Raw genomic sequence first — 23,842 nt, forward strand, 5'->3', positions numbered from 1 at the left:
AATTATAGCAAATCTTGCGATACTTGCCAACACCGTACAGAGGATGAAAAATCAAAATGGTATAAATGTACATAAAAACTGCCTTTGTTGCACAAATAAGCATTTATTATAACGAAATGTCGTAAAAATGTTGGAATCAAATAAATGAGCAATTAATTTATAATGCAAAGTCAAGTAAACGTGATGTGAAATGAAGTGAAAGAGCTTGCGTGTTGTACAAATAAACATTTATTCGGATGAAAAGTGATCCAAACCAAATGGGGGGGGGGGGAACGCACACTGTGGCCCAAATTAACTTTTCCAAATCTTTGGCGCCACCTGGCGGCCGGGTCGGCTTGGCACACCACCTTTTCCGAACGGTGCGTGATGACGTCATGCGCGTTTCTTTTCCTTTTTTGGATCAAATCTTTTTTTTTTTTTTTTTTCTGCGTTAAGGAAAGCCCACACAAACAGTTTACGCATTTACAATCAGTGCGGTGGGCGGGCAGGCAGGGGAGGGACCGCATGTGTGGCCCCGCCCCCCGTGACTCCGCCCCCGCCCACCCAGTGCCCGTCCTGAGCGGCCGTCTAGTCAGGTGCCCAAATCCTTCGTTGGCCACTTGAAACTGCTTCCTGTTTTTGTTTTGTGGGGGTTTGTTAGAAGACGCTTTTGGTTGGCTGCGCAATCACAAGTACAAATCAAATCAATTAATTAATCCATCAATCAATCAAGACAGGAACAAGAAGAAGAAAAAAAAAAAAAAAAAAAAGTTTGTCGGAAACGTTTTGACAATGAAGCTCGTCACAGTCTCGTTGACTCCTCCCACAAACGCGCCTTGTTGTGCTGGGGGGGTAGGGGTAGGGGTTATGATTCCAGAGACAGCATGATTTTCATGATTGACAGCAGGGGTGAGGCGGGGAAGGAGAGGGGGGTCGTGAACTCTGACCTGATACAGGTTAAATGCTTCTTAGAGGACTGAAATGACATCTCGCAATCAGGCGTTTAATACAGTGAAGGGGGAGGGGTCATTGAAAACCATGCTTCCTCTGGGGGTGGGGGGTGGGGCAACATCGTTCCCATCCCAGCCCACAGTGGACCCCCGAAACGAATGGGGAGGGGGTAGTTGGAGTGGGCGGGGTAGGGTGCCAGGCGCTGTGAGCAGAAAGAGAAGAAAGAAAAGAGGAAGAGGAGGAGGACGATGAGGAAGGCTCATTTCTGGTTCTTGAGCTGGTTGGAGAGCCAGTCGAGACCCTCGTAGAGGCCGTCGCCACTGGTGGCACACGTGGCCTGGATGTACCAGCTGCGCTGGCGCAGCGAGTGCAGGCCCAGCTTGTCCGTGATCTCCGCCGCGTTCATGGCGTTGGGCAGGTCCTAAGGAGGGGGCGGGGCAGGGCGGGGTGGACAAGACAGCGCCAAACGTCACTCGAGCACAAAGGGTGCATTTGTTTGACGCCAACCGTATTGATTGTCAATCATCATCAACATCATTACAATATTCATCAACATTACCATGATGAATTAACAAGTCACCGATCAAATTGATCAATAACCTTTTAAAATGTAAAATTGTCCGAATTTCAGCAAATATTCTCCAATGTATTTATTGTTTGGATCAAAAATAAAACATTTGCTTTTATTGCGGTCAAAGTTAACTAATTAATTAAAAAATGATTGCATTAATCATGTATTAACGCAGATTAATCACACTCGTAATTTTGACCCACAGATGAGCCTTCATCTTGACAGGTTGTGTTTGAGCAATACTGTACACATAACCGCACGTATTCAAGTAAAGCATTTAATACATGTTTACGTATGACATTCTGAATATTTGTTGATGTCAAACTATTGGTCATTTTTTTTCCCATTAGAAATGATGCAAGTAATTAACTGAGCAGAAAAAGGAGGACGAGCGTGTGCAGTGGATAATTTTTTATTTTTTTTTTGAAGATATCCTTATAACATTAAAAGTTGAAAAAATGAACACATAACGGGATCTTTAAATTTCGTGGGCAAAAAATGTTGATGAGAAAATTTTTTAATTAAGTGATATAAAATCAAAATTCTAAGATGTGATTAATCTGTTTAAAAAATGTAATCGTTTGACAACAATCAACATTTTTGAAAAAATGTTTGTGCGCAGAAACTGGTCAACTCTTTTCGTGAGCTCGTTTCACATGAAATTAATTGTCCAAATGTCTTTCAGATTCTTACCGGAAATATTTGGATGAAAGCAGACAGATTATTATTTTTTTTTTGCTTTTCAAGACATTTGCAAACATTTTGCAAATTTTTTGACTGTTACAGAACAAAAAGCACCAAGTGTGGACCTCATCAAATTGTCTTGCAAAATCAAATGTCATATATTTGCAATCATGTCCTGATGGATGCATGTAGCAATTGTGAGTTTAAACAACCTTGATAGCTAGCATGCTAGCTAAAACAAACGAATGAACTCCCAATGATGCATGCGTGTGCGTGTGTTGTGGTGGTTGTGGTGGGACCTGTTTGTTGGCGAAGACCAGCAGGACGGCGTCTCGCAGCTCGTCCTCTGACAGCATCCGGACGAGCTCCTCGCGGGCCTCGTTGACGCGCTCCCGGTCGTTACTGTCCACCACGAAGATCAGGCCTGCGAACGCGCACGCACGCCAGCACGCACGTCAGCACGCACGTCAACGGCATTCACCTGGGCGGCAGGTCGGCAAGCTGACTGAACTGACCTTGCGTGTTCTGGAAGTAGTGGCGCCACAGCGGGCGGATTTTGTCCTGGCCGCCCACGTCCCACACGGTGAAGCTGATGTTCTTGTATTCCACCGTCTCCACGTTGAAACCTGCACATGGGCCAGACCAAAAAAAAAAAAATATATATATATATATAGGTTTGCACGTGGACCAGGTGACGCATAGCCAAACATTTCCGGATGCACGACTCGACGAAAACACAACTCATGAACAACACAAACACTTTTGGAGGAGGACATTCAGCAGCATGTCAAGAGGGAGCCCCCTGCTGCCACGCCAAAGACTCACAACATTTAGTCTGGCTTCAACTTTTTGTTGTTGTCATCAAACCTTGTCAGGTACAGTTGCATTGAGCTCTTCAATGCAATTTGCAGCGAAAATTAGGGCTGGGTATTATGGAGGACAAAAACTGCCAAAATTCTGAATTAATGACTAAAAATGAAAATAAAAATGAATTTTAAAAATATAATTCGAAAATGATATCCAAAAAAAATAAATATAAATGGAAATTAATCCGTTTTTATTTTCATTTTTAGTCATTTCTTTATCTATTTATTTAGTCATTTATTTATCTATTCATCTAGTCAGTTATTTATTTATTTATATTTTCATTTATTTAGTCACTTATTTATCTATTTTAGTCATTAATTTATTTATTTTGTTCATTTATTTATTTATTTTTTCATTTATTTATTTTTTCATTTAGTCATTTATTTATTTTGAATTTTGGCAGCTTTGGGCCGTACTGCCAAGTCGAAATGTTATTCAAATGAGGGGGCGGTCCTAACTTCTCCTAAGCGTGTTTTGGGTTGGACAGGCAGTTTGCAACGGCAGTCATTGGTCAAGTGAGCAGCTTGGCGAACGAGGCGGTCTCGCCGGCTTGCAGAGCTCCAGCAATGGACGACTATCTTGTCCACTGTCTGCTCTCACTTGTTGTCTAGCAACTCAAGTCGCAAGTTGAGGTGACAGTGGACACGAATGTCACCCATTGCTGGAGCTCTCCATTCCAACCCGGCGAGACTTCCTTGTTCGCCGTGCTGCTCACTCGACCAATGATGGGCAGTTTGCAACGGTGGAGTCCAACCCAAAACACACTTAGGACCACCCCCTCATTTGAATAACATTTCGACTTGGCAGTACGGCCCAAAACTGCCAAAATTCTAAATAAAAAAATGACTAAATACTTGACTAAATAAATAAATGACTAAATAAATAAATAAATGATTACATAAATGACTAAATAAATAGATAAATAAATGACTAAATAGATAAATAACTAAATAAATAAATGACTAAATAAATAGATAAATAACTAAATAAATAAATAAATGACTAAATGAATAAATGACTAAATAAATGACTAAAAGTGAAAATAAAAACGGATTTATTTCCATTTATATTTATTTTTTTAATTAATTTTCGAACTATATGTTTTTAATATTCATTTTTATTTTCACTTGTAGTCATTTATTTATTTATTTATTTATTTATTTTAAATTTTGGCTGCGTTGGTCCTCCATAGGGTATCGATTCAGATTTCCAAAAGCCATACGATTCCATTCAATTCACATTGATTTTCAATTCAGTTCAGGATTTCATCCACTACAAATTTGACGTTGATATGGAAGACATTCCCACAAGTTGCAATGCTGCAAAATAGTCAAAACTTGTTTCTCTTACTTGGTGCATTAGTCAAAACCTCAATATTTACATATATAATTTAATCCAAAACAGTTACATTAATCATGTATGTTTTATTGAACATGATCACAACCATAAATAATAATTGAAATCAATTACAACCACAGCGCTATGTCAATAAAGTAGCTAAAACACGACACATTCCTGTGGCAGATTTTATACTAAGCTTCCAGTTGTTAATAAATGAAAACAATTTTACTTTATTATTAGAGACACAGCAATAGTACATTTTGTGTTTTTATGTCCAATTCTTACTTTACTTCTTTTGGGGGGACATTTGGCACAATCATTTATAGGGGGGCCCTATTAAAATCATGTATGCATTTATGTAAATTTCCACTTTATAAAAATGGGAAGCCCCAACATTTTTTAATTTATAATAATAATTACCACTAAATTGAGAATTTATGTTGAAATTTTGCAAAACTTTATTTACAGTAGAAAACTTTAGAAAACAATTTTATTTATTTACTTGCTTAGTTTTTAATTTAGGCTTAGCACATGCTGATGACCCTGGAAGCTCGCTACAATTTCTATAATTACTGTTCAATTTTTTTAAACAAAGCTGTATATTTCTATGTTTAAGTCTTTTTTATTTATTTTTTACGCTATTTTCTCTTGTATTGCAAATGATTATGGGCTTGAAATATCAGTTATCAGCCTCCTTGACTACTAGTAATTGGGATAGACATCTGCAAACATCTGAAAGAAAAAAAAAAAAAAAAAAAACAGTATCGCTAATCCAACTTGAGAGGCCGACTCCAGACAAACGTTTCCTTGGCAGTGCGACGTACCGATGGTGGGAATGGTGGTGACAATTTCTCCGAGCTTGAGCTTGTAAAGGATGGTGGTCTTCCCTGCGGCGTCCAGGCCCACCATTAGGATCCGCATCTCCTTCTTGCCAAACAGGCCCTTCAGGACGTTTGCAAACATATTCCCCATGACGACAGCGCTGCCGGGAGGAACGCATCGGGTTAGTGGACCGACCGGACAGACAGATAGGAAAATGAATTCATTCATCGTTTCAGAGTTACAATCTCCACTTTTTAACTTCGGCAGGTGGAAGCAAGCCAAATTCTTTGTGGTGGCGATGGAACTGCTGCACCCAATTTTCTACCCGTCACCGCGTTACTCACCTTGAACAAGACTTTAAAATGTTTGTTATTTGAATATTAGACATGCATCATAATAGTGAGAAAACACATCCTCAATTTATTGTTGACAAACCTACCTCCGAAAGTTGGAGGTGATAAATCGGCTGCGAAAGAATCGTTTTAAGCTTGTGCCAAATGTGACGTCAACGGGTCCAATTGAGTCCTTTGTGCACTTTCGCACCATGATCGTGGTCAAACCCGGCAAGGATCACGCAATGGAGCGTTACGGGCCTATTAGAAAATGTTTGATTGGAGAGCGGCGGCGGCATGACATCATGTCAGACTCCAATTGGGGAGAATCTGGCAGCGAGATTGACTGTTATTTTGGCAGACTTATTTACAAGTAAGGACATGACCAAACTATCCAAGTTTTTCTCTGCTGCACATCCTCCACCTCCATAAAATTGAGATTTTCTTTTGCAACAATTAAACACATCTCGTGGTCTCACTGGCAGGCTGCAAACTCTCCGCATTTACATCCTGGTAGGCTCCGACGTAAGCACTTTCAAATGTGTGCACACGGGAATCCGCTCATTCGTGTTCCTGCGACTTTTTCATACTGAGCGAGTGCAGTGTGAAAAGGGCTTTACGTTTTTTTTGGCCAGGTCCGTTGAGATGTGACTCAGAACTAACATGCTAGCTCATCTTTTCCATCATTTCCGAGGCTAATTACACAAAACAAAAAATGCCTCAGTCTAAACTATGCTATATTTATTCTTTGTCATGTTTTCTTTTAACAATTTATGGAGCGTTTGTTCTTTTTTTCCCCTCTACATGTTTAAGTGTCAAACTTCATCTCACTACATCACCCAAATGTCAGCTTCTCTTAACTGTTATTTTATAAACTTGTGCCCTTTGGCTTTCTTGAATTATTTGAAGAAACAAGGTAATAACATTTGCCAAAAGTGACCTTATGTCAAAATGCCTCTGAGTCGTGCTAGACTGGTGACTTCAACTTGTGGACTTAGTTCCCTAAAATGTCCACTTAAGTGGCGATCGCGAGTAGGGAATGAGTGAATGGTGAGTGAGTGAGTGAGTGAGTGAGTGAGTGAAAGAATTCTCGGCGTCCTCGACTAGTGATAATCGGTATCCGGTGTTGTCCTGCTGCTCTCATGCGAGTTTGACATTTGGCACACGCGCCGACATTGTTTACCTGTCATCTAAAAAAAAAACAAAAAAACTTAACAGCTGGGTGACGTCACGCATTTGCCAGGTGTTGAAGCGCAATGGTTTGTCGTCGACTTCCATTCGTCCAAGCTGACGAATCACTTAAGCGGCCCGCTAACTAGCCCACAGTCGACCATGGAACGTCACCAAACGCCCGAAGGGCAGCGGAAAAGCACAAACTTGAGCCCCAACTGCTGACTCGAATGGTTTAATTACAGCGGGAAGAGAAATACAAACAACTAAGGGTCATTTATGTCTTTTGAAAACAATAATTGTGAAAAGATGGAAGTTATTGGGCGCTAGCATTAGATTCCCTCAGGGCGGATACGTTAGCCGTTAGCATTAGCTGCCCCAGAACGGGCGTCATCATCACGATCCCAAAAAATAAACAAAAAAAATCACGTTTACCAAACACAATGCTGTTTAATCGCAACTTGAGCATCTAGTAGGAACATTTAATAAAAGTACCACTGGAAGAAGCGAAAACGAGGGAAAAAAAACTTTCAAGACGAGTATTTTCGAATCGGCCGGTTGAGAAAGTGTTAGCTTAGCCTAGCCGCTAAATGCCGCGTCACAGCACAGGCGAGCGTCACCTCACGCCAAACCCTCGATTAAAACGCCGCGTTCGGATGCGTCGTCACGTCGTATCACGACGGACGAGCGTCGCTGAGCCGCCGGGGGGCTCCGGGGGGCCGATTTTACCTTGTCAATGTCAAAGGCTCGCTTGCGGATCTTTCGGTTCTTTTCCGTTAGATTGTCCGTTACACCAAAATGGCGTCTTGCGCAACCGGGTAGACGCCGGCGCTCCAGCTCGTCCCTACTATCTGACGGGAGCCAATCGCAGCGCGCGGAGAGTTTCTGTGATCCCGCCTCCTCGACGCCGCCGTCCAATCGCAGCGCGCCCGCCCCGGACGTTGTCTCTGTCGTTGCACAAAATGTCGCGGAAGTGCAAGCAAACAAAACAAATTCTTTGACGTTTTTTTTTGGCGTGACAGCACACAAAAAAATAACATACAACTTTTTATTACTCGAATGCTTGCGTTTTTAAAAAGACATAATCGTTCAATTCCTCAGTAAAAGTAAAAACACTGAAAATTAAAAATATTCGCCTCAAACGCCAAGGCCAATGAACAAAGATGGCTACCAGTAATTATTTTTTTTTTCAATTACAAACAATTAAGGCACACTTTATCTAAACTATATGGCGACCAGTAATTAATTACGATAAATTGTTGTTCTGGTTCACGCAATCAAATGAAATGAAATGACAGTACAAATGCAAGTACAAATACAAATGACGTTGCCCTACATTAAGTTAGATATTTGAAACAAATGAAGTAATGTAATAAATAAAAGCGATCAATCGTGTAACTTATTTTGACATTCACGGGCTTTGAGCTCTAGTCCCCCCATTTAACAACTCGAACCGACCAGTTTCAAGGTTAATTAGTTATTAATTAGTATTAGTTATCAATGACATGGGGGGCGGGGACTTTTTTTTTTTCTAGATTAGACGTAGAATTTTTGAAGACCAGGCAAAGGTAATCTCGAATCGTTCAATTAAGGGGTTTAGATGTGAGGGGATGTTGTTAATATTTGTCAACTGGCCTGGGAAGCCCTTTGAGACTCTTAATTGTGATTAAGCCTTGGAGAAATAAACTTGACTTTAGACTTGATTTATTCAACAAATGAAAATTTGGGGGGCTTAAACATGAATCCCCAAAAATGTTGACATTTTTGCTCATGTCATGTGTGTCCTGGTGGTGTGACGTCATATCTTTAAGTGGCCCTCACCTCTCCCCCCTCAAGTTCACTCAAGTTCACTCAGTAGGTCACTTGCTCTATCGAAACGCTTGAAATGAGAGGAAAGTGTCCAGCAGTTGAAATTTACAATTGGAAAAAGTCAAGTTCCTTTTCAAACACATAATGACATTGTCCCAAGCAAAATTGATCACCTTAGCTTGTTTCTAGGCTACTAGCTAGCCTTCTTAAAACACGAACAAAAATCAGCATCTTTGGACGTTTACTTTGATGATAAGGGGAAAAAAAAAACAAAAAAAAAACATTCCCTTCTCCTCATCCGGGGTGCCAGTGGGGAAAAAAAATAATAATAAAGAAAAAAAAAAAACTTTGATGCTAAGGAAGTTAGCATTTGTTACTTTCCAGCCGCAGCTGAATGAGACGGCGCCCTCTGCCGGTCCGGAGTAAAACATCAGGCGTCATTGACGGACTTCCAGCTTGCCGCCTCGAACTCGCCACGTCCAACGCGGGCACGAGTCGGGCGCGTCCACGCAGCGAAGCCACAGACAAGACTCGCGGATCTCCCGCCGGAAGCACACCGGCTTCCTGTCGAGCATCTCCAAGGTGAAGGCGCTCGCTGACATCTGATTGGACAACAGGAAGTAATGTCAACAATCGGTACGATGGAAGTACGATCAAAGAAAAATTTAACGAAATTGGGCGCGGTCGTCACCTGCTCGCTGATCCCGACAGCCACGTGGCCGACTCGCACCCGCCGCCGTTCCCGAATCCTCACGCGCCGCCCACGGGCGTCCTCGATCCAAACGTCCACGCCTGCTGGGGTCACGTGACCAAATGTGACACTCGCCATTGGCCGCTGTTGTGCGGCATTACCGTCCAAGCGGCGCGAGGGGGGCCCCCGTGCCCACGCCGACATCTCGGCGTGACGCCTGCCGGAGCAGGAGGCCCCCGAGCTGACGTCGTCAGACGAGTCCGCTGAGTCCTGCGTCAAACAAACAGTAGTTCGGATTTTTTTGCATGAATCTCAATTTCATCCTCACCTCCAGTGGGTGCGATCAGCACTGACTTACCCCTGACAGCGTTCTGGGACACGAATTCTGGTCCGGTTTTTTCTTCTGAAAATAATTTGTGTTCAAAAGAGTGACACATTTGCATCATAAAACTCCCTCCTGAAAAAAAGTCAGACTCCATTACCGCCGGGCACTATTTTTCTGTTGGTTCGTACCACTGCGTGTCGCCCTGTTGACAGCTGATCGACGCGCACTAATTAATCTACAAGTTGTTTGTCTTTTCGAAGGCAGAAGGCGCGCGGATCAGCTGTCTACAGGGTGACGCGCAGTGATACGAACCAACAGAAAAATAGTGCCCGGCTGTAATGGAATCTGACTTTTTTTCAGGAGGAAGTTTTGTATGAAAATTTATCACTTTTTTAAACACAAATTATTTTCAGAAGAAAAACGCTTTATTTAAGTGGCCCCAGCCAACTTGCCGGACTACTGCCCTCTCGACCAACACTGGACCCGAACTCGTGTCACAGAACGCTGTCAGGGGTAAGTCAGTGCTGATCGCACACACTGGAGGTGAGGATGAAATGTAAAAAAATCTGAACTATCCCTTTAATCTCAGATTCTGACTTAATTCTGACTTTTTAAAGATTTAAAATTCTGAGATTAAATTCAGAATTCTCACTTTAAAGTGAGAATTAAAGTTCTGACTTTAATCTGAGATTAACTCATTCACTGCCATTGACGGAAAAATACATCAAATGATGCATTTTTGCTGGGCTGGCAGTGAATGTGTTAAAGTAAGAATTCTCACTTTTCTGACTTTAATCTCAGATTCCGACTTAATTCTGACTTTTTAAAAATTTTAAGATTTAAATTCTGAGATTAAAGTCAGAATTCTGACTTTAAAGTGAGAATTCTGACTTTAATCCCAGATTCTGACTTAATTCTGAAGTTAAAGTGAGAATTCTGACTTTAATCCCAGATTCTGACTTTAAAGTGAGCACTTTAAAGTCAGAATTCTGACTTTAATCTCAGAATTCTGACTTAATTCTGACTTTCAAGTGAAAATTCTGAGAATAGTGATAATTCTGACTTTAATCTCAGAATTCTGATTTGACTTCAAAGTGAGAATTCTGAGACTAAAGTGAGAATCCTGCCCAACTTTTTTTTTCCCTCTTCCATGGCCCTAATCGTCTTCTGTAGAACTGCAGACGAATCAGGCGGCCGCATTCACGCGCACACCTTTTGCGAGGCCTGTGACGAGCTGCTGAAGCAGGAGGGGGGGTCGTCTCGTGGCTCGGGGGAGGGGCTCCGCGCGTGGACCACGCCTACGGGAACAAAGGTGGTGTGTGAAAGTGACGGACGGTTTCGTGACGTGCGCTTTTCATCCGCTCGAGCACCTGGGAGGATTTGCGGCTCCTCCGAGCCCGCCCACTGTCCTCGCCGCAAAACCGGGAAAACGTCCAGCAGGGCTCGGACGTATTGTGACGACGATGACTCGTCCTCGTCATCCTCGCAGTCCCCCTCGTAGTCGTCGCGGTGGTCGTCGCCGTCATCGTCCGCCACGTAAATGTCCTCCATCTCCGAATCCGAGTCGGAGTCCCAGGCGGGCTGGTCCCGCAGGGATGTGGGCCGGCCTTCTCGCTCCAGGGCGAGCGAGTCGTCCTCGTCGTCCGGGTGGTCCTCGTCGGCCGCCGCCGTCCGCCAGGGGCTCACCCAGTGCATGGCGGGCGCCGACCGGGATGCGTTGAGTTTGGCGCGGGCCGTTTGCAGCGAGGCGCCGCTCACGCCGCCGGCTGCGGAGCCAAGAAGAAGAAGACGACGTGGTCACGTGACATGCAAGAGCCAATCAGGTCGCAGAAGCGCCTCGGCGATCCCACACATGCCAGCCAATTCCAATCTGACTTGAATTTAGCAAAACCTGGAAATGTTTTTTTTTTCTTTTCACGCACTCGCGCAGACAGACCGGCTGCAAGGGCGGCGGCGATTTTCCTCTTGAGCTGCGCGGCCGAGTCCCGCCTGTCGGGATCCTTGCGCAGTCCACCACGAAAGACTTTGAGAGTGAAGCGGTCGCAGTCGGACGGCACCTCCCACAGCGGCGCCGGCTGCCTGACGATCTGACAAAACCAAACAGACGGAATGAATGGATGGATGGATGGATGGATGGATGATGGATGGATGAATGGATGAATGAATGGAGAATAGATGATGTGTGGATGAATAAATGGATGACTGAATGAGTGAAAGAATGGATGAATTAATGGATGACTAAATGAGTGAATGAATGAATGGATGAATTAATGAATGGATTAATAGATGGATGAATAGATGGATATATGAATGGATGGATGAATAAATGGATGGATGGATGGATGGATGGATGGATGGATGGATGGATGGATGGATGGATCTTTTATTTCAGCTCTATATGGAATACAATACTGAAAGACCCAAAATGTATTTGGAACATTTGGAACAAATCAATGAGGTGAAAAAGCCTTCTGGTTGACTTTCTGTGTCCTAACTTGAAGATTGAAGGCTGTCTCCACGGCAATGAGACAATATGCTTTGGTGTACTAGCTGGGACTTGTCTGACACACATACACAATAACATACGACACGCCTTCTTGACTTTCAGATTCATGTTGACTACTCAATAAATCTGTCATATTTTTTTTTTCCCCAACTTGTGAATGTTGCATTTGGCTCCTTTTTTTTTGCATCCTTGTGAAGTGGTTTCCTTTCTCAATGTAGTGACCACCCAGGCACAACCCCCCACCCCGCCTTCGACCTTATACTAACTGCCTACGAGCTGTCTATGTCTCATTAGTACGCATTGCGTATAGTTGATCCAGTAGTCTGCTTGCGAGGTGGGAGGAGCAAGATGGCCAGCCTGTGGCTTCAACGACTTGCACTGGCATGTATGGGCTATTGGCTATCCACTCATATATACAGGTAAGTGGTTTATGCTCTATTTGTGTCTTCGTCCTGTTGTAAAAGTGCATTGGCAACTGTGGCTCTCCTTGCCCACACGTCAGGGCATTCCGCCACATTTTCTGCGCACGTGCGTCGAGCAAGCAGTGCCTTACATGCAGGCAGAGTGGCGGCGTGAACCGGCGAATCCACGGATGCCGCCCGTTGAGCAAGTGAAGCAGCATGCAGCAGCTGCTCCAAACGTCCGCCTTGGCACTGGGACGACGCTCGCCGCGCGCCACCTCGGGGGCCATGTGACTCTCCGTGCCCGGGAAACACGCTCCTGCACAGAAACGGAGTCGTCTTTGTCTAGTTGTGCTCGGGTCAGTCACATGATCAGTCGTGTGTGTGTGTGTGCGTGCGTGTTACCCATCATGCCTTTGGCGCCGCACTCGCGCTCGTCCAGCACGCGAGAGTGTCCGAAGTCGCACAGGAAGCATTTGGTCAGGTCGGCTGACAGCAACACGTTGTCCACTGCAGCCACACGCGTGCACCGCACGCAATCAGACCGATGTTCGGATGAAGCACTCACCTGTATATGTATATGACTAGATAGCTGCTAGCTCATACATGCCCGTGCAAGCTCTTGAAGTCACAGGGCGGCCATCTTGGGACTCCCACCTCGCGAGGAGACTAACTATATGGTATAGTACAGATGAGACATATACAGCTCGGAGGCAGTTAGTAAAAGGCCAGAGGCGCTTGGCCTGTGCTGGGGTGCTCACTATTTTTTAACAAGTAAAAAATTAAATAAATAATTTACAAGTGGACGGTGCCGGCACAGAGGATGACTGGTTATCACGTCCGCCTCCCAGTTCTGAGGACTCGGGTTCGAGTCCAGGCTCCGGCCTTCCTGGGTGGAGTTTGCATGTGCCTCCGTGTGTCTTCTCCGGGTACTCCGGTCTCCTCCCAGATTCCAAAGACATGCATGGCAGGTTAATTGGGCGTTCCCAATTGTCCCTAGGTGTGCTTGTGAGTGGTTGCTCGTCTCTGTGTGCCCTGTGATTGGCTGGCAAACATTTCAGGGTGTACCCCGCCTACTGCCTATAGCCAGCTGAGATAAGCTCCAGCACCCCCACGACCCTTGTGAGGAGCAGGCGGTTCAGAAAATGGATGGATGGAAGTGGATGGTATGTGCTGCTTTGAAGACCCCCTTTTTCTTTTCTCACTCAGTTCCTTTGACCCAATATTAGATTTGGCATCATTTGTTGAATTACAGTTACAATTCTTTAATTAAAAATAATATAAAACTTTCCTCCTGTACTAAACATCATTAAGCATATTATTTATGTCTGAATGTCTGAAGTCCTCTTGTTTATGTTTAATACATTTAAAACAGCATAAATTATGCTGTTTCTACTAAGTAGTGCCTCAAATATTCTCCAATTTGGATACTGTAAATGTATTGTTGGTATGGTGAGAAACGTTTGTTGGGAGGAGCAATATGGCCGCCTCTTGGCCTAGCGGGTATCCAGTCATATATATAGATCAATGGGATGAAGTCATGGGATTATGTTGAAACACTTTTATTTATTTTATTTTTATTATTTTACTTTTTTTTATGATTTTTATATGTATTATTGTATTTACATTTTTTTGTTTTATATTTATTATTTTATTTTATTTATTTATTTTATTATTTATTTTCACAATTCTAACTGTAATTCAACAAAAAATGCTTCTGCCAAATCTAATATTGGGGTCTAAAGAATTGAGCGATAAAAGAAAAAGGGGGTCTTCAAAGCTGCACATATCATACACTTGTTAATTTATTCATTGTTTTACTTGTTAAAAAAATAGTGAGCACCCCGGCACAACCCCCCCCACCCCACCCCTGGGCTTATACTAACCGACTCTGAGCTGTATATGTCTCATGTGTACGTATAGCGTCCAGTTGATACAGTAGTCTGCTTGCCAGATGGGAGGAGCAAGATGGCCGCCCTGTGACTTCAATGGCTTGCACAGACAAGTATGGGCTAGCAGCTATTCAGTCATAGATACAGGTCAGTGTGTTGAAGTGTAGGCGTCATTGTGGTGACCTTTGACATCGAGGTGCAGCACATTCCTGCTGTGGAGGTGTCGCAGTGCCCCCAGAGTTTGATGCAGGTAGTGCAGGGCCAGGTCTCGGGGCAGCCCGCCGTCGCCAAGCAGCTGGGCCAGGCCGGCTGAGGAGCGAGCGTCAGTCAGGCGGGGTGAGGCAGGGAGAGGGACAAGGGTCAAAGGTCACCTGGCTTCATGTCCATAAAGAGTACGACGTTGGGACCCTCTTTCACGGCGCCAAACAGGCGGAGCACCCGCGGGGATGCCGCCAGGCTCCACGACGTCACTTCCTCCTGCCGGAAGCGACTGGCGGGAACCTGAACGCACAAACACGCAACCTGAACGATACAAATAACACACGCGCACACACGCGCATGCGGCCTACCTTCTTTGCAGCGCACGTGAAGCGCGTTGCGCAGTCCCGCACGCACACGACGTCGCCGTATGCGCCGCTGTGGATGTGGCGCAAGACGTCGTACTCGCGACCCTCTCGGTACAGGCCCGACACCGGACGCAACTTCTACACAACGCAAACGCACAACAACACTCGCGATCAGTACTGATGCCTGTTTGCATGTGTGCGTGTACGTAATGACATTCCGTGTTTTTTATGTTTTGTGTGCAAGGCTATTTTAGTTGACTAAAACTGAGGAAAAAAACAAACTATAATTCAAAAAAACAATTTCAATAACGAAATCAAATAAAATGTTTAAAAAAAAAAATAACTGAAACTACATTTTTTGTTTACAAAATTAACTATAATTGTAGCAAAAATGTCCTTGCTTTTAGTCTTTGGTAATTAATTTCATGCGTGAGCCTTTTTGAGATGATTTGAAATGTGATCTGAAGTACATTTATTTTGATATTAACCAAGATTTGAAAATGTATCACACAGAAGTGACGTCATCGAGCAGCAGCCAATAGAAAAGCTCCAAAAGATGACGTCACGCCCATGCTGTTTTTTAAATATTGCGCACAAGTAATACACATTTAAAAAAAACTAATACTAAAACTAACTAAAACAAAGCATTTATTAAATAACGAAAATGAATAAAAACTAACATAACCACCCTGAAAATACAAATTAAAAAAGAATTGTACATTTAAATTAAAAAAAAAATCAAACTAATACTGAAACTAACTAAAACAAAGCATTTATTAAATAACTAAAACTAATAAAAACTAACAGAACCACTCTGAAAATACAAATTTAAAAAATGCACATTTAAATACACTTATAAAAAAAAAACTTTAAAGATTAACTAAAACTAATACTGAAACTAACTAAAACAAAGAATTTATTAAATAACTAAAACTAATAAAAACTAACATAACCAACCTGAAAATACACATTTAAAAATTACACATTTAAATACAAACAAAAATTTAAAAAAAACTTTAAAAATACACATTTAAAATACAAAAAATATATATAATAAGAAAAAACTAAAACTAATACTGAAACTAACTAAAGCTAAACTAAAACTAAGCATTTATTAAATAACTAAAACTAATAAAAAGAACAGAACCACCCTGAAAGCGAATTAAAACTACATTTAAAACACAAAACTTACAATCAAAACTTACTGAAATGAAAAATTCCAAAATTAGAATATGTTTGTGTGTGCACGTGTCGAGTGAGTATTGTGTTGATGTTTACGTGTGTTGTGTTGTTGTGTTTGTGGGTGTGTGTATTTTTGGCGACCTCGTGCAAGAGGAATCCTCGGTTGTGTTGCGCGTTTTCCCTCCAGTCCAGCAGGTGGCGCACGTCAACACGCGTAGCGGAAGCTCCAAGCCATACGACGTTGCCTGCAGGCGAGGGGGCGGAGCCAAACTCTCTGTGAGCCAAGAGAGGGGAGGAGGAGGAGGAGGACGAGGAGGAGGAGCTAAAAGTGCAGGTTGCCCGCGCTTCCGCACTGGCCGACCAATCACTTTCACTTTCACTTTCACTTGGTCGGGACCAAAAGAAGAATTGTGATGAGTCGTCAGCACCACCACCGTCGTGCGAGTCTTTAAACTGAGGGGGCGGGGTGATGATGTCACAGCATGACGTCATCACGCGGCCGTCCTGAGCCGGCAGACTCGTGAGCGTGTCTCTTTCTTCTTCCATTCGTGCGTGGGAAATCGCTCGCGTGGCTTCTTTCCTGCACGCAAACACAAACAGGTTGACGACTGGTCGCCCGTCACAACAAACAATGGACCTAGCGGTCGCACCGTCGCTGACAATTTGGAATTTGCCGAAGAAGCTAACGTTGAAGTGACCATCAACAATTCGGTCCTTCCAACGTGCTGCAAAATTATTGATTAAGTCGTTCTAAGAAACTGGCAGAGTCGTTCAAAAGTATTGATCAAGTTGTTCTAATGTCTTGGTAAAGTCGTTCAAGTTGTTTGGACTTATTGGTAAAGAGACTGGAGCGCATTGATCAAATCATTCAAATGTATTGATAGTTATTCAAACGTATTGATCAAGTTGAAACATCTTGATAAAGTTTTTCCAAACACATTCACACAAACACTAACCAAAAGCCATAATAGTCAATTTCCCGTGGAATTCTGGGGGGAAAAAAAACAAAACCTCATGCAGCCTACGTTTTATCAATATGTTTCAACAACTGAACAACTTCATCAATATCCATCCATTCATCCATTTTCTGAACCGCTTGCTCCTCACAAGGGTCGCAGGGAGTGCTGGAGCCTATCTCAGCTGGCTGTGGGCAATAGGCGGAGTACACCCTGGACTGGTTGCCAGCCAATCGCAGGGCACTTCATCAATACGTTGGCTGGAAATGATCCAGTTGACGTCAAACATTTGAAAGAAAACATTAAAGATGTTATTTAAATCACAAAATGTCCAGGCTCAAATTGTAAAAATGTAAATAACCCGAAGAATATAAACGCAAAATATGTTGAATAAATAATTAAATAAATTGACTAAATAGACAAAATAATTGTCTCAGATGTGACAAATATCGTCAGTTTAGATTGTTAATGATTGATTTATGAACAGCTAAAAAAAAGAAACCAAACCGAAGCTATTCGTTAGCGCTGCTGTACTGACGTCACCGGCAGGCGCTTCAATCTATATATATATTTTTTCCCCACTCTTAAAGTATCAAGCTTTAATATTTTTAGGTTTATTTACGCTTTTTTTTTTTTTTTTTTTTTTTTTTACAATTTTAGTCCATAAATTTTATTTTTGCCCAAATGTAAACGGACAATTTCCGGGCAATCCTGTAGCGTGACGTCATCGGCAGGCGACCCCGATCAGATCTGGCAGCTCGAGCTCATCTGACACCGACACCGGACTGGATTCCGGATTCGGAATCGGAACCTGCCGACTGCAAAGAAGACTTGCATGCCGCTTGGGCCAATAGGAACAAGTGCGACGCGTGACGTCACTCACGTGAACAGGTGGAGAAGGCCGAGTCGCGAGCCGCAATGGCGGACGTGCGTCGGGCTGAACTCCTGAAAGTCTTCGCCTGTCAATCAACACAACAGTCACACTCGTCCAAAAGTAACCATTGTGTGTGGGTGTGTGTGTTTGTCTCACTCTCAGCCTGCGCCACGACGGACAGAGGCGACGGTTCCCCGGAAACGGAAGTTTCCCCGCAAGGTTCCGGCGGTTGCGCGGCGGCGGCGTCCACCTCCAGCAGTTTGGCGGTTCCGAGCAGCATGGCCCGTCCGACCCGCCGCCGCCACTCGTGTTCGACTCCGGAGCCTCGGCCGGGGTCCAGCATGGCCCCGGCCCCACCCCCTCCCAATGTTGACTTCCCGCCTGCCGAGTGCCAAACGCGAGTGACGTCATCATCGGGGCCCAGAATAGCCGCGTGGCTTTTGACGCCGGCGTGCAGCTGTTCAACTATGTCTCGATCAATCAGTTCTGCTTTTTAGACAGTGTGGACATCCAAAGTAAATAGTTTGCAAGGTTGTCACTGCCTTTAGATACGAGTGAGCCCATTTGGGATTTTGCCAACTGGCTTTTTGTTTTTCTTTTCTCCAAAATGCGCGCATGCTCCAAACTCTGACTGTCACTTCACGCCGGCTTCCTTGCAGTGGAAACAAAATGTCACTTGGTGGCGCTGCTTTGACAATCGCCAAACAACAAGTGAGGACAATACATTAGGTACACTCGTGCTTTTCCATTCTTAGCAGGTTTCGCCGAGAGCAAACTTTTTTTTTTTTTTTTTTTTAACCGATGAATTTCTGCCGGTTCCAAGGAGGAAAGACTATTTCATGTTTAGAGACGAGTGTTGTCGCGGAATGATTTCAATTCCTATCGCAACTGCATATCCATGATGTCTGTATTCGGCCGCCCCCTTGCGGTCAAGGAGCGCACAGCAGAAGGAGCAGCTCAACGTCCATTGAATTCACACACACGAAAAAAATAGGGCAAATACTTTAGAATTTATTTTTATTTTTTGTATTTTATTAGGTGTTGTATAAAGTAGAATAGAGGGCTTTAATTATAATTATAAACATGACAAAAGTCATCACAGTGATGACGAGTGTCATGACGTCATTGTTTTCCCGATGACGCCGTGACTTCGCGTTTCCTCCGCTTACCTGCGCGTCGTCGATCCTCCACGTCGGGCGGAGAGGTGTGGTGGGGTTGTCGTTCTTGCGTTCTTCGTGAGGCAGGTCCGGCAGACAAGTTTTGGGGTGCTGGTCCTTCCTGAGCGTTTTTGACGCGTCTTTGTGGGTCAAGTGTCGCCTCGCCGCTTCCTGCCCCCGCCCACCGAGGCCTCCCATTGGCCCAAACAACTTTTGACGTGTCCAACAAGTCTGCCCCCCACCACCCCACTACATTTTTTTGTGCACCCAGTGACACTGATACATGTGCGTGTGTGTTTGTGTTTTCTTTCCCTGGCAACATGCTGAGAGGCAGCTTTGGGGTTTTTTGGGAGGGGGGTTCTTAGGGGTCACAGCAAGGGACCAATGGAGACGCTCAAGTTATCTCAAACGTCATCGACTTCTCGCTTTGCTCAGCTGCTCAAAGTCGCTCAGCTTCTAGATAATCGCAAACTAAGCTAACAGAAGCGAATGTTGAAAATGTAAACCATTTCAAATGTACGGAGATCATATAGCTAACGTTTGATATTAGAGTACTTTAAATTAGTCATTTGTTTATTCAGGATTCATTTCGGGATGCTGTGGAAAAAGCAAGATTTTTATTTTATTTTATTTTTTTACTTTTAGTCAAGATTAGAGGGGTAACATCAACAAGGTTATTTTAGTTAAATAAAACGAACAAAATAAAACATTTTTTTAACGAACTAAAATAAAAACGAAAATGCTTTAAAAAATGAAGAAAAAACAAACTACATTTGATGTTTACAAAACTAATTTAAAACTATAATGATAGCAAAAATGTCGTTTTCGTCTTTGGTAATTAATTTGGGGATGATTTGAAATATGACTTCAAGTAGATTTATCTTTTATATTAACTGGAATAAGGACGTTTTTGTTCGTTTTTTTTTTTTTTAAACCACTCACTCACACACACTTACTTCATGTAAGCCACATGGGGTCTCCCAGGAAGTGGAGCGAACCCGCGCCAACCGGCACTGAAGGCAAGCGACGGTTCCATTCCTCCACCTGGAGCCCCGGAATAAGGACATTTTAAAGTGTCACAAAGTGACGTCATCTCGCAGCAACCAATAGAAACGCAGCTTCAGATGACGACGTTCCCCTGTTGTTTTTCTAAATATAGCGTACAAATAATACACGTAAAAAAATAAATAAATAAAAAACTAAAACTAATTAAAACCAAACTAAAACGAAGCATTTATTAAATAACTAAAACTAATAACTAACAAAACCACCTGGAAAACTTATTAAAACTAACATTAAAAAAAAAAAGCAAACCTCAAAACAAAATCAAAACTCACTCAAATGAAAAATTGAAAAACTATAACTCTGTTAAATCAACTACCACTGTCGTTAATTTCATCTTTGTTTGCATTTTCTGACAAACGTAACGGAACAATTGCAACGCCGTCACTTTTTCTTTCAGCAAGTTTGCTGCACTGTCAAGTTGAATGAAATCATGTCCTGCTTTTTTCAATGGATGGATTATTTACATCATATTTTTGCAAAAAAAAAAAAAAAAAGTCGTCACCAATTTGTATTGATCCAGGTATAGGTCGCTTGCACATGTCGTCACTTCCGCCTCGGATTTCTCGTAGTCGCCATGCTGGGTGGCCTCCATTTACGTAGCGATTCGGTCTAACACGTATCTATCACGTTTGTTTTCTGCGTTTAAAATGGTACATTGTTGCTGCATCGTTGGCTGTTCGAACAAAGCCAAGGGGGAAAATGGTCGGTCTTTTTTCCGAATTCCGAAAATAATTAGGAACCAGGGCCTGGAGACAGGAGTGGGGACTCCGGAGGGAAGTCGTTACTTTGGGCTCGTGTGTGCAGCGATCACTTTGTGAGCGGTAAGCTTGTTTACCTTTATTTAATGCATGAGGATTAATAACGTTTCGACCGCCCATATATGGGCAAGTTGCTTATGTTTTGGATTCATGAGCAAGCAAGTTCGGTAGTACAAGCTGGCTAGCGGACGTTAGCCGAAAGCTAACATCGAACATTTTCACCCAAGTAGTGCCAGTGCAAAGTGTTTACTGCTGAAATTGGATTGATTAGTCTTGGGCTCTTAATGCCGATAACATGTTTTTTGGTGGCAAAATGTAAACTTGGAAAAAAATGAGACAGAAGGGGCTGATGCAAGAAAACAGACCCCCGGTAGCCTACACATCATGCTAAAGAACTTATTCACGGCCACCCTACTGCGGTAAAATAACCAGTCTTTCCATATTTTATTTGTTTATATATTTGTTTATTTTAACAGGTCGCCCTGCGCCCGTTTTTCTGTCCAATCATCCCGACTGGGCTCCAACATTAAAGTTGGGTCCCAAGTTACATCATCTATGTCTCAGCCCAGTCGGTGCCAAGATATGAACGTGCACAGGAGAGACAAGCAAAGAAAAGACGACTCGAAGTGGCAGAGATTGTTGCAGTTATGCAGCCAGATGGCTCCAGTAACCTGTACCCTCAAGTACTGCTGACATCATTGACTCTGGTATGCCACTCAGAATTCATTACATGATATATTGTATGCATGAGTGAATGTATGTGTTTGTTTGTGTGTGTACACGCACCTTATATTTTAGAGACATTTGGAAGTGTTTATAGAAATAAGTATTTGCCTGTAGCAATGTTCATACATTAAAAAATGCAACAAAATGTGTACATTTCTTTTACACTGACAAAAAAACTATACTACTTTACTATATTAAACCTATTACTGGTACAGTATTTTTTTGTGATTTTTTTATTTATTTTTTTCTTTAGGGATCTCATGCCACACCGACTTGATTGCCAATGACATGATGGAAACGAAGGCGAGCATCAAAGCATTGGAGGAGGACAACATGCGACTGTTTGTTTGGCGCTAATAAAGGCAGCGTTTATACAAATTCTATTGTTGGGTTTGTTTACAAAGCTATACATAATACAAATGACAGGATTTGACTCAATGTGCAATATGGTCCCTCTTAAAGTAATGGCATAAATCTCTATTATTTCTAAAAGCACAAAAAATGAAGTGAATAATGATTAGATGTAGTAATTTCAGGGTTAAAAATTGAACTGTTAATTAATGTAGTTTATTTTAGCACAGGTGCCTACCATCCTGATGACGGTATGATGTAATGTTGATGGGGTACGCAATGACTTTCATTATGCTATGTACAGAGGAAAAAGTTGCTCTCTTTTAAATTTGTTTAATGTAAGACAAGTACCAGTACTGTGTTACAGTTTTCCCAATAATCCTTGTTTCACACTTGTCACAAAACCACTGTCCTTTTGGCAGTCTAGATTGGCACACTTCAAGTGATATCATTTGATTTTACAATCTGCTGCAGCACAAAAAACTACTTTATTCCGCATCTTTGAAGTACATGAGCAAGTGGTAGGTGACAGCGGCTGAGCAGGAACACTGGAAGTCCACTGCTGATCTAGTAAATGCTCTCCCGAGCAGTTCAGGTAAGGAGGGGACTTTGGGAAAAAAAAACTCTGGCTTTTCCAGCTGGCCAAAACGAGCGATCTGGGTGGACTCGCTCAATCACACTTTGTCCACACCACAAAGTCGCAGAAGTCCGTCCAGTTAAACTCATCTGTGCCTGAATCTGAAAATATTACAAACATTGTAATGAAAATATGAAACATAGAATTAAATAAGAAACTACAAAAAGTAAAGCCATACATACCTGGTAATACTATTGGTGTTGTCGTGACAAGTGATGGGAATTGTTGCCATCTGGCACCAGACAGAAATTGGGTGTTGTGACAGCCTCCTTAACCGTGAGATCATAAGAAAAGCTGTCAGTATGCTCAGTAGTTACCATGAACACGTTTTATTGTACTGGAAACTGAAACTAAAAATACGTCCTCTGAGAGTGGTTAACCTTAACCATTTAGAATAAGTTGATTAAGTAACATGTAACTAGTGAAAGGGTAGCATTAAATTTAATTAAGCCACGGGGAGGCTGTGCATAGTTACTTTTTATTCTTATACGCTCTGCCATATTTGCCTGTTATAAAATTGTTAGAAAAACCACATCAGGTAAACCTAGCTGTGCATGTAAACACAATGATAACAGGAAGCCTGAGAACAAATCAACATTTTTGTGTGCAGAATTACCAACACCATGTGGTTTACTTACGTGCAACAGCAACCGTTTCTTCTGATGCGATGTTAAAGTTTACACTCTGTATCCACCCGCTTACAAAATAATTGTAAGCCTCCAGGGATTTGTTGGCGTGTTATGGAGCATGTTGTCAACACGAGGTAGGGAAAGATGTCCATGATGTCACATTTGGCCAGCAAGCTTTCTCCGTCAAAAAAAAAAAATCACCCTTGGTCAGGACGTAATTAGGATCAATCCCGCCACACAGAGACACCTTCTGCCTGTATCGTTGTTTTTGATCTTCCGGTAAATCGTGAAAATACTGCGAAAATTACATCAGGTTGATAAGCTCTACCGTGTAACTCGCGAGTGTACCTTGTGAACCGGCGGACACCCAATATGGCGCCCGAAGGAAAAACTCCCATGATGCATTACGATGTGCAAGCGACCTATTGTCAATGGTTTGATCGTGTTGCAGTGCTTATGTGTAATGTGTGTGCTGTATTTTGTTACAAATTTGATATTTATTCGCTTTATGTATTTATTCACTCACCTACTTCTTAATTTATTTATGTAAATTTTATTTATTTGTATACTTATATTTGTTTTGTTCTTGTATTTATCTTG

The 23,842-nt window shown here is 42.7% G+C and overlaps 2 protein-coding genes and 2 long non-coding RNA genes across 4 annotated transcripts; 1 reads left to right on the forward strand and 3 right to left on the reverse strand.

The window, feature by feature from the left end:
• Window positions 1-210: 210 nt before the first annotated feature.
• On the reverse strand, window positions 211-7,603 carry arf2b (ARF GTPase 2b). Its single transcript, XM_077502884.1, has 5 exons — window positions 7,447-7,603; window positions 5,218-5,375; window positions 2,701-2,811; window positions 2,485-2,609; window positions 211-1,351 (listed from the first exon to the last, which is right to left on the reverse strand). Exons 2-5 carry the CDS (start codon window positions 5,363-5,365, stop codon window positions 1,190-1,192), a joined length of 546 nt encoding a protein of 181 aa, XP_077359010.1. The 5' UTR covers window positions 5,366-5,375; window positions 7,447-7,603; the 3' UTR covers window positions 211-1,189.
• Window positions 7,604-8,404: 801 nt separating this feature from the next.
• Window positions 8,405-19,388, reverse strand: LOC144005032 (mitogen-activated protein kinase kinase kinase 14-like). Its single transcript, XM_077502878.1, has 15 exons — window positions 19,089-19,388; window positions 18,076-18,300; window positions 17,929-18,004; window positions 16,231-16,669; window positions 14,911-15,045; window positions 14,713-14,863; window positions 14,525-14,650; window positions 12,855-12,959; window positions 12,602-12,768; window positions 11,479-11,629; window positions 10,913-11,308; window positions 10,755-10,840; window positions 9,379-9,487; window positions 9,218-9,318; window positions 8,405-9,128 (listed from the first exon to the last, which is right to left on the reverse strand). Exons 2-15 carry the CDS (start codon window positions 18,260-18,262, stop codon window positions 8,964-8,966), a joined length of 2,394 nt encoding a protein of 797 aa, XP_077359004.1. The 5' UTR covers window positions 18,263-18,300; window positions 19,089-19,388; the 3' UTR covers window positions 8,405-8,963.
• A 1,277-nt stretch (window positions 19,389-20,665) lies between these two features.
• On the forward strand, window positions 20,666-22,003 carry LOC144005019 (uncharacterized). The gene is made up of 3 exons (XR_013279484.1): window positions 20,666-20,962; window positions 21,376-21,606; window positions 21,879-22,003. It is a non-coding gene; the product is annotated as an uncharacterized LOC144005019 (long non-coding RNA).
• A 442-nt stretch (window positions 22,004-22,445) lies between these two features.
• Window positions 22,446-23,662, reverse strand: LOC144005020 (uncharacterized). Its single transcript, XR_013279485.1, has 3 exons — window positions 23,252-23,662; window positions 22,796-22,882; window positions 22,446-22,714 (listed from the first exon to the last, which is right to left on the reverse strand). It is a non-coding gene; the product is annotated as an uncharacterized LOC144005020 (long non-coding RNA).
• Between the last annotated feature and the right edge of the window lie 180 nt (window positions 23,663-23,842).

This window comes from Festucalex cinctus, chromosome 17 (genome assembly GCF_051991245.1).
Source record: "Festucalex cinctus isolate MCC-2025b chromosome 17, RoL_Fcin_1.0, whole genome shotgun sequence".
NCBI lineage: Eukaryota > Metazoa > Chordata > Actinopteri > Syngnathiformes > Syngnathidae > Festucalex > Festucalex cinctus.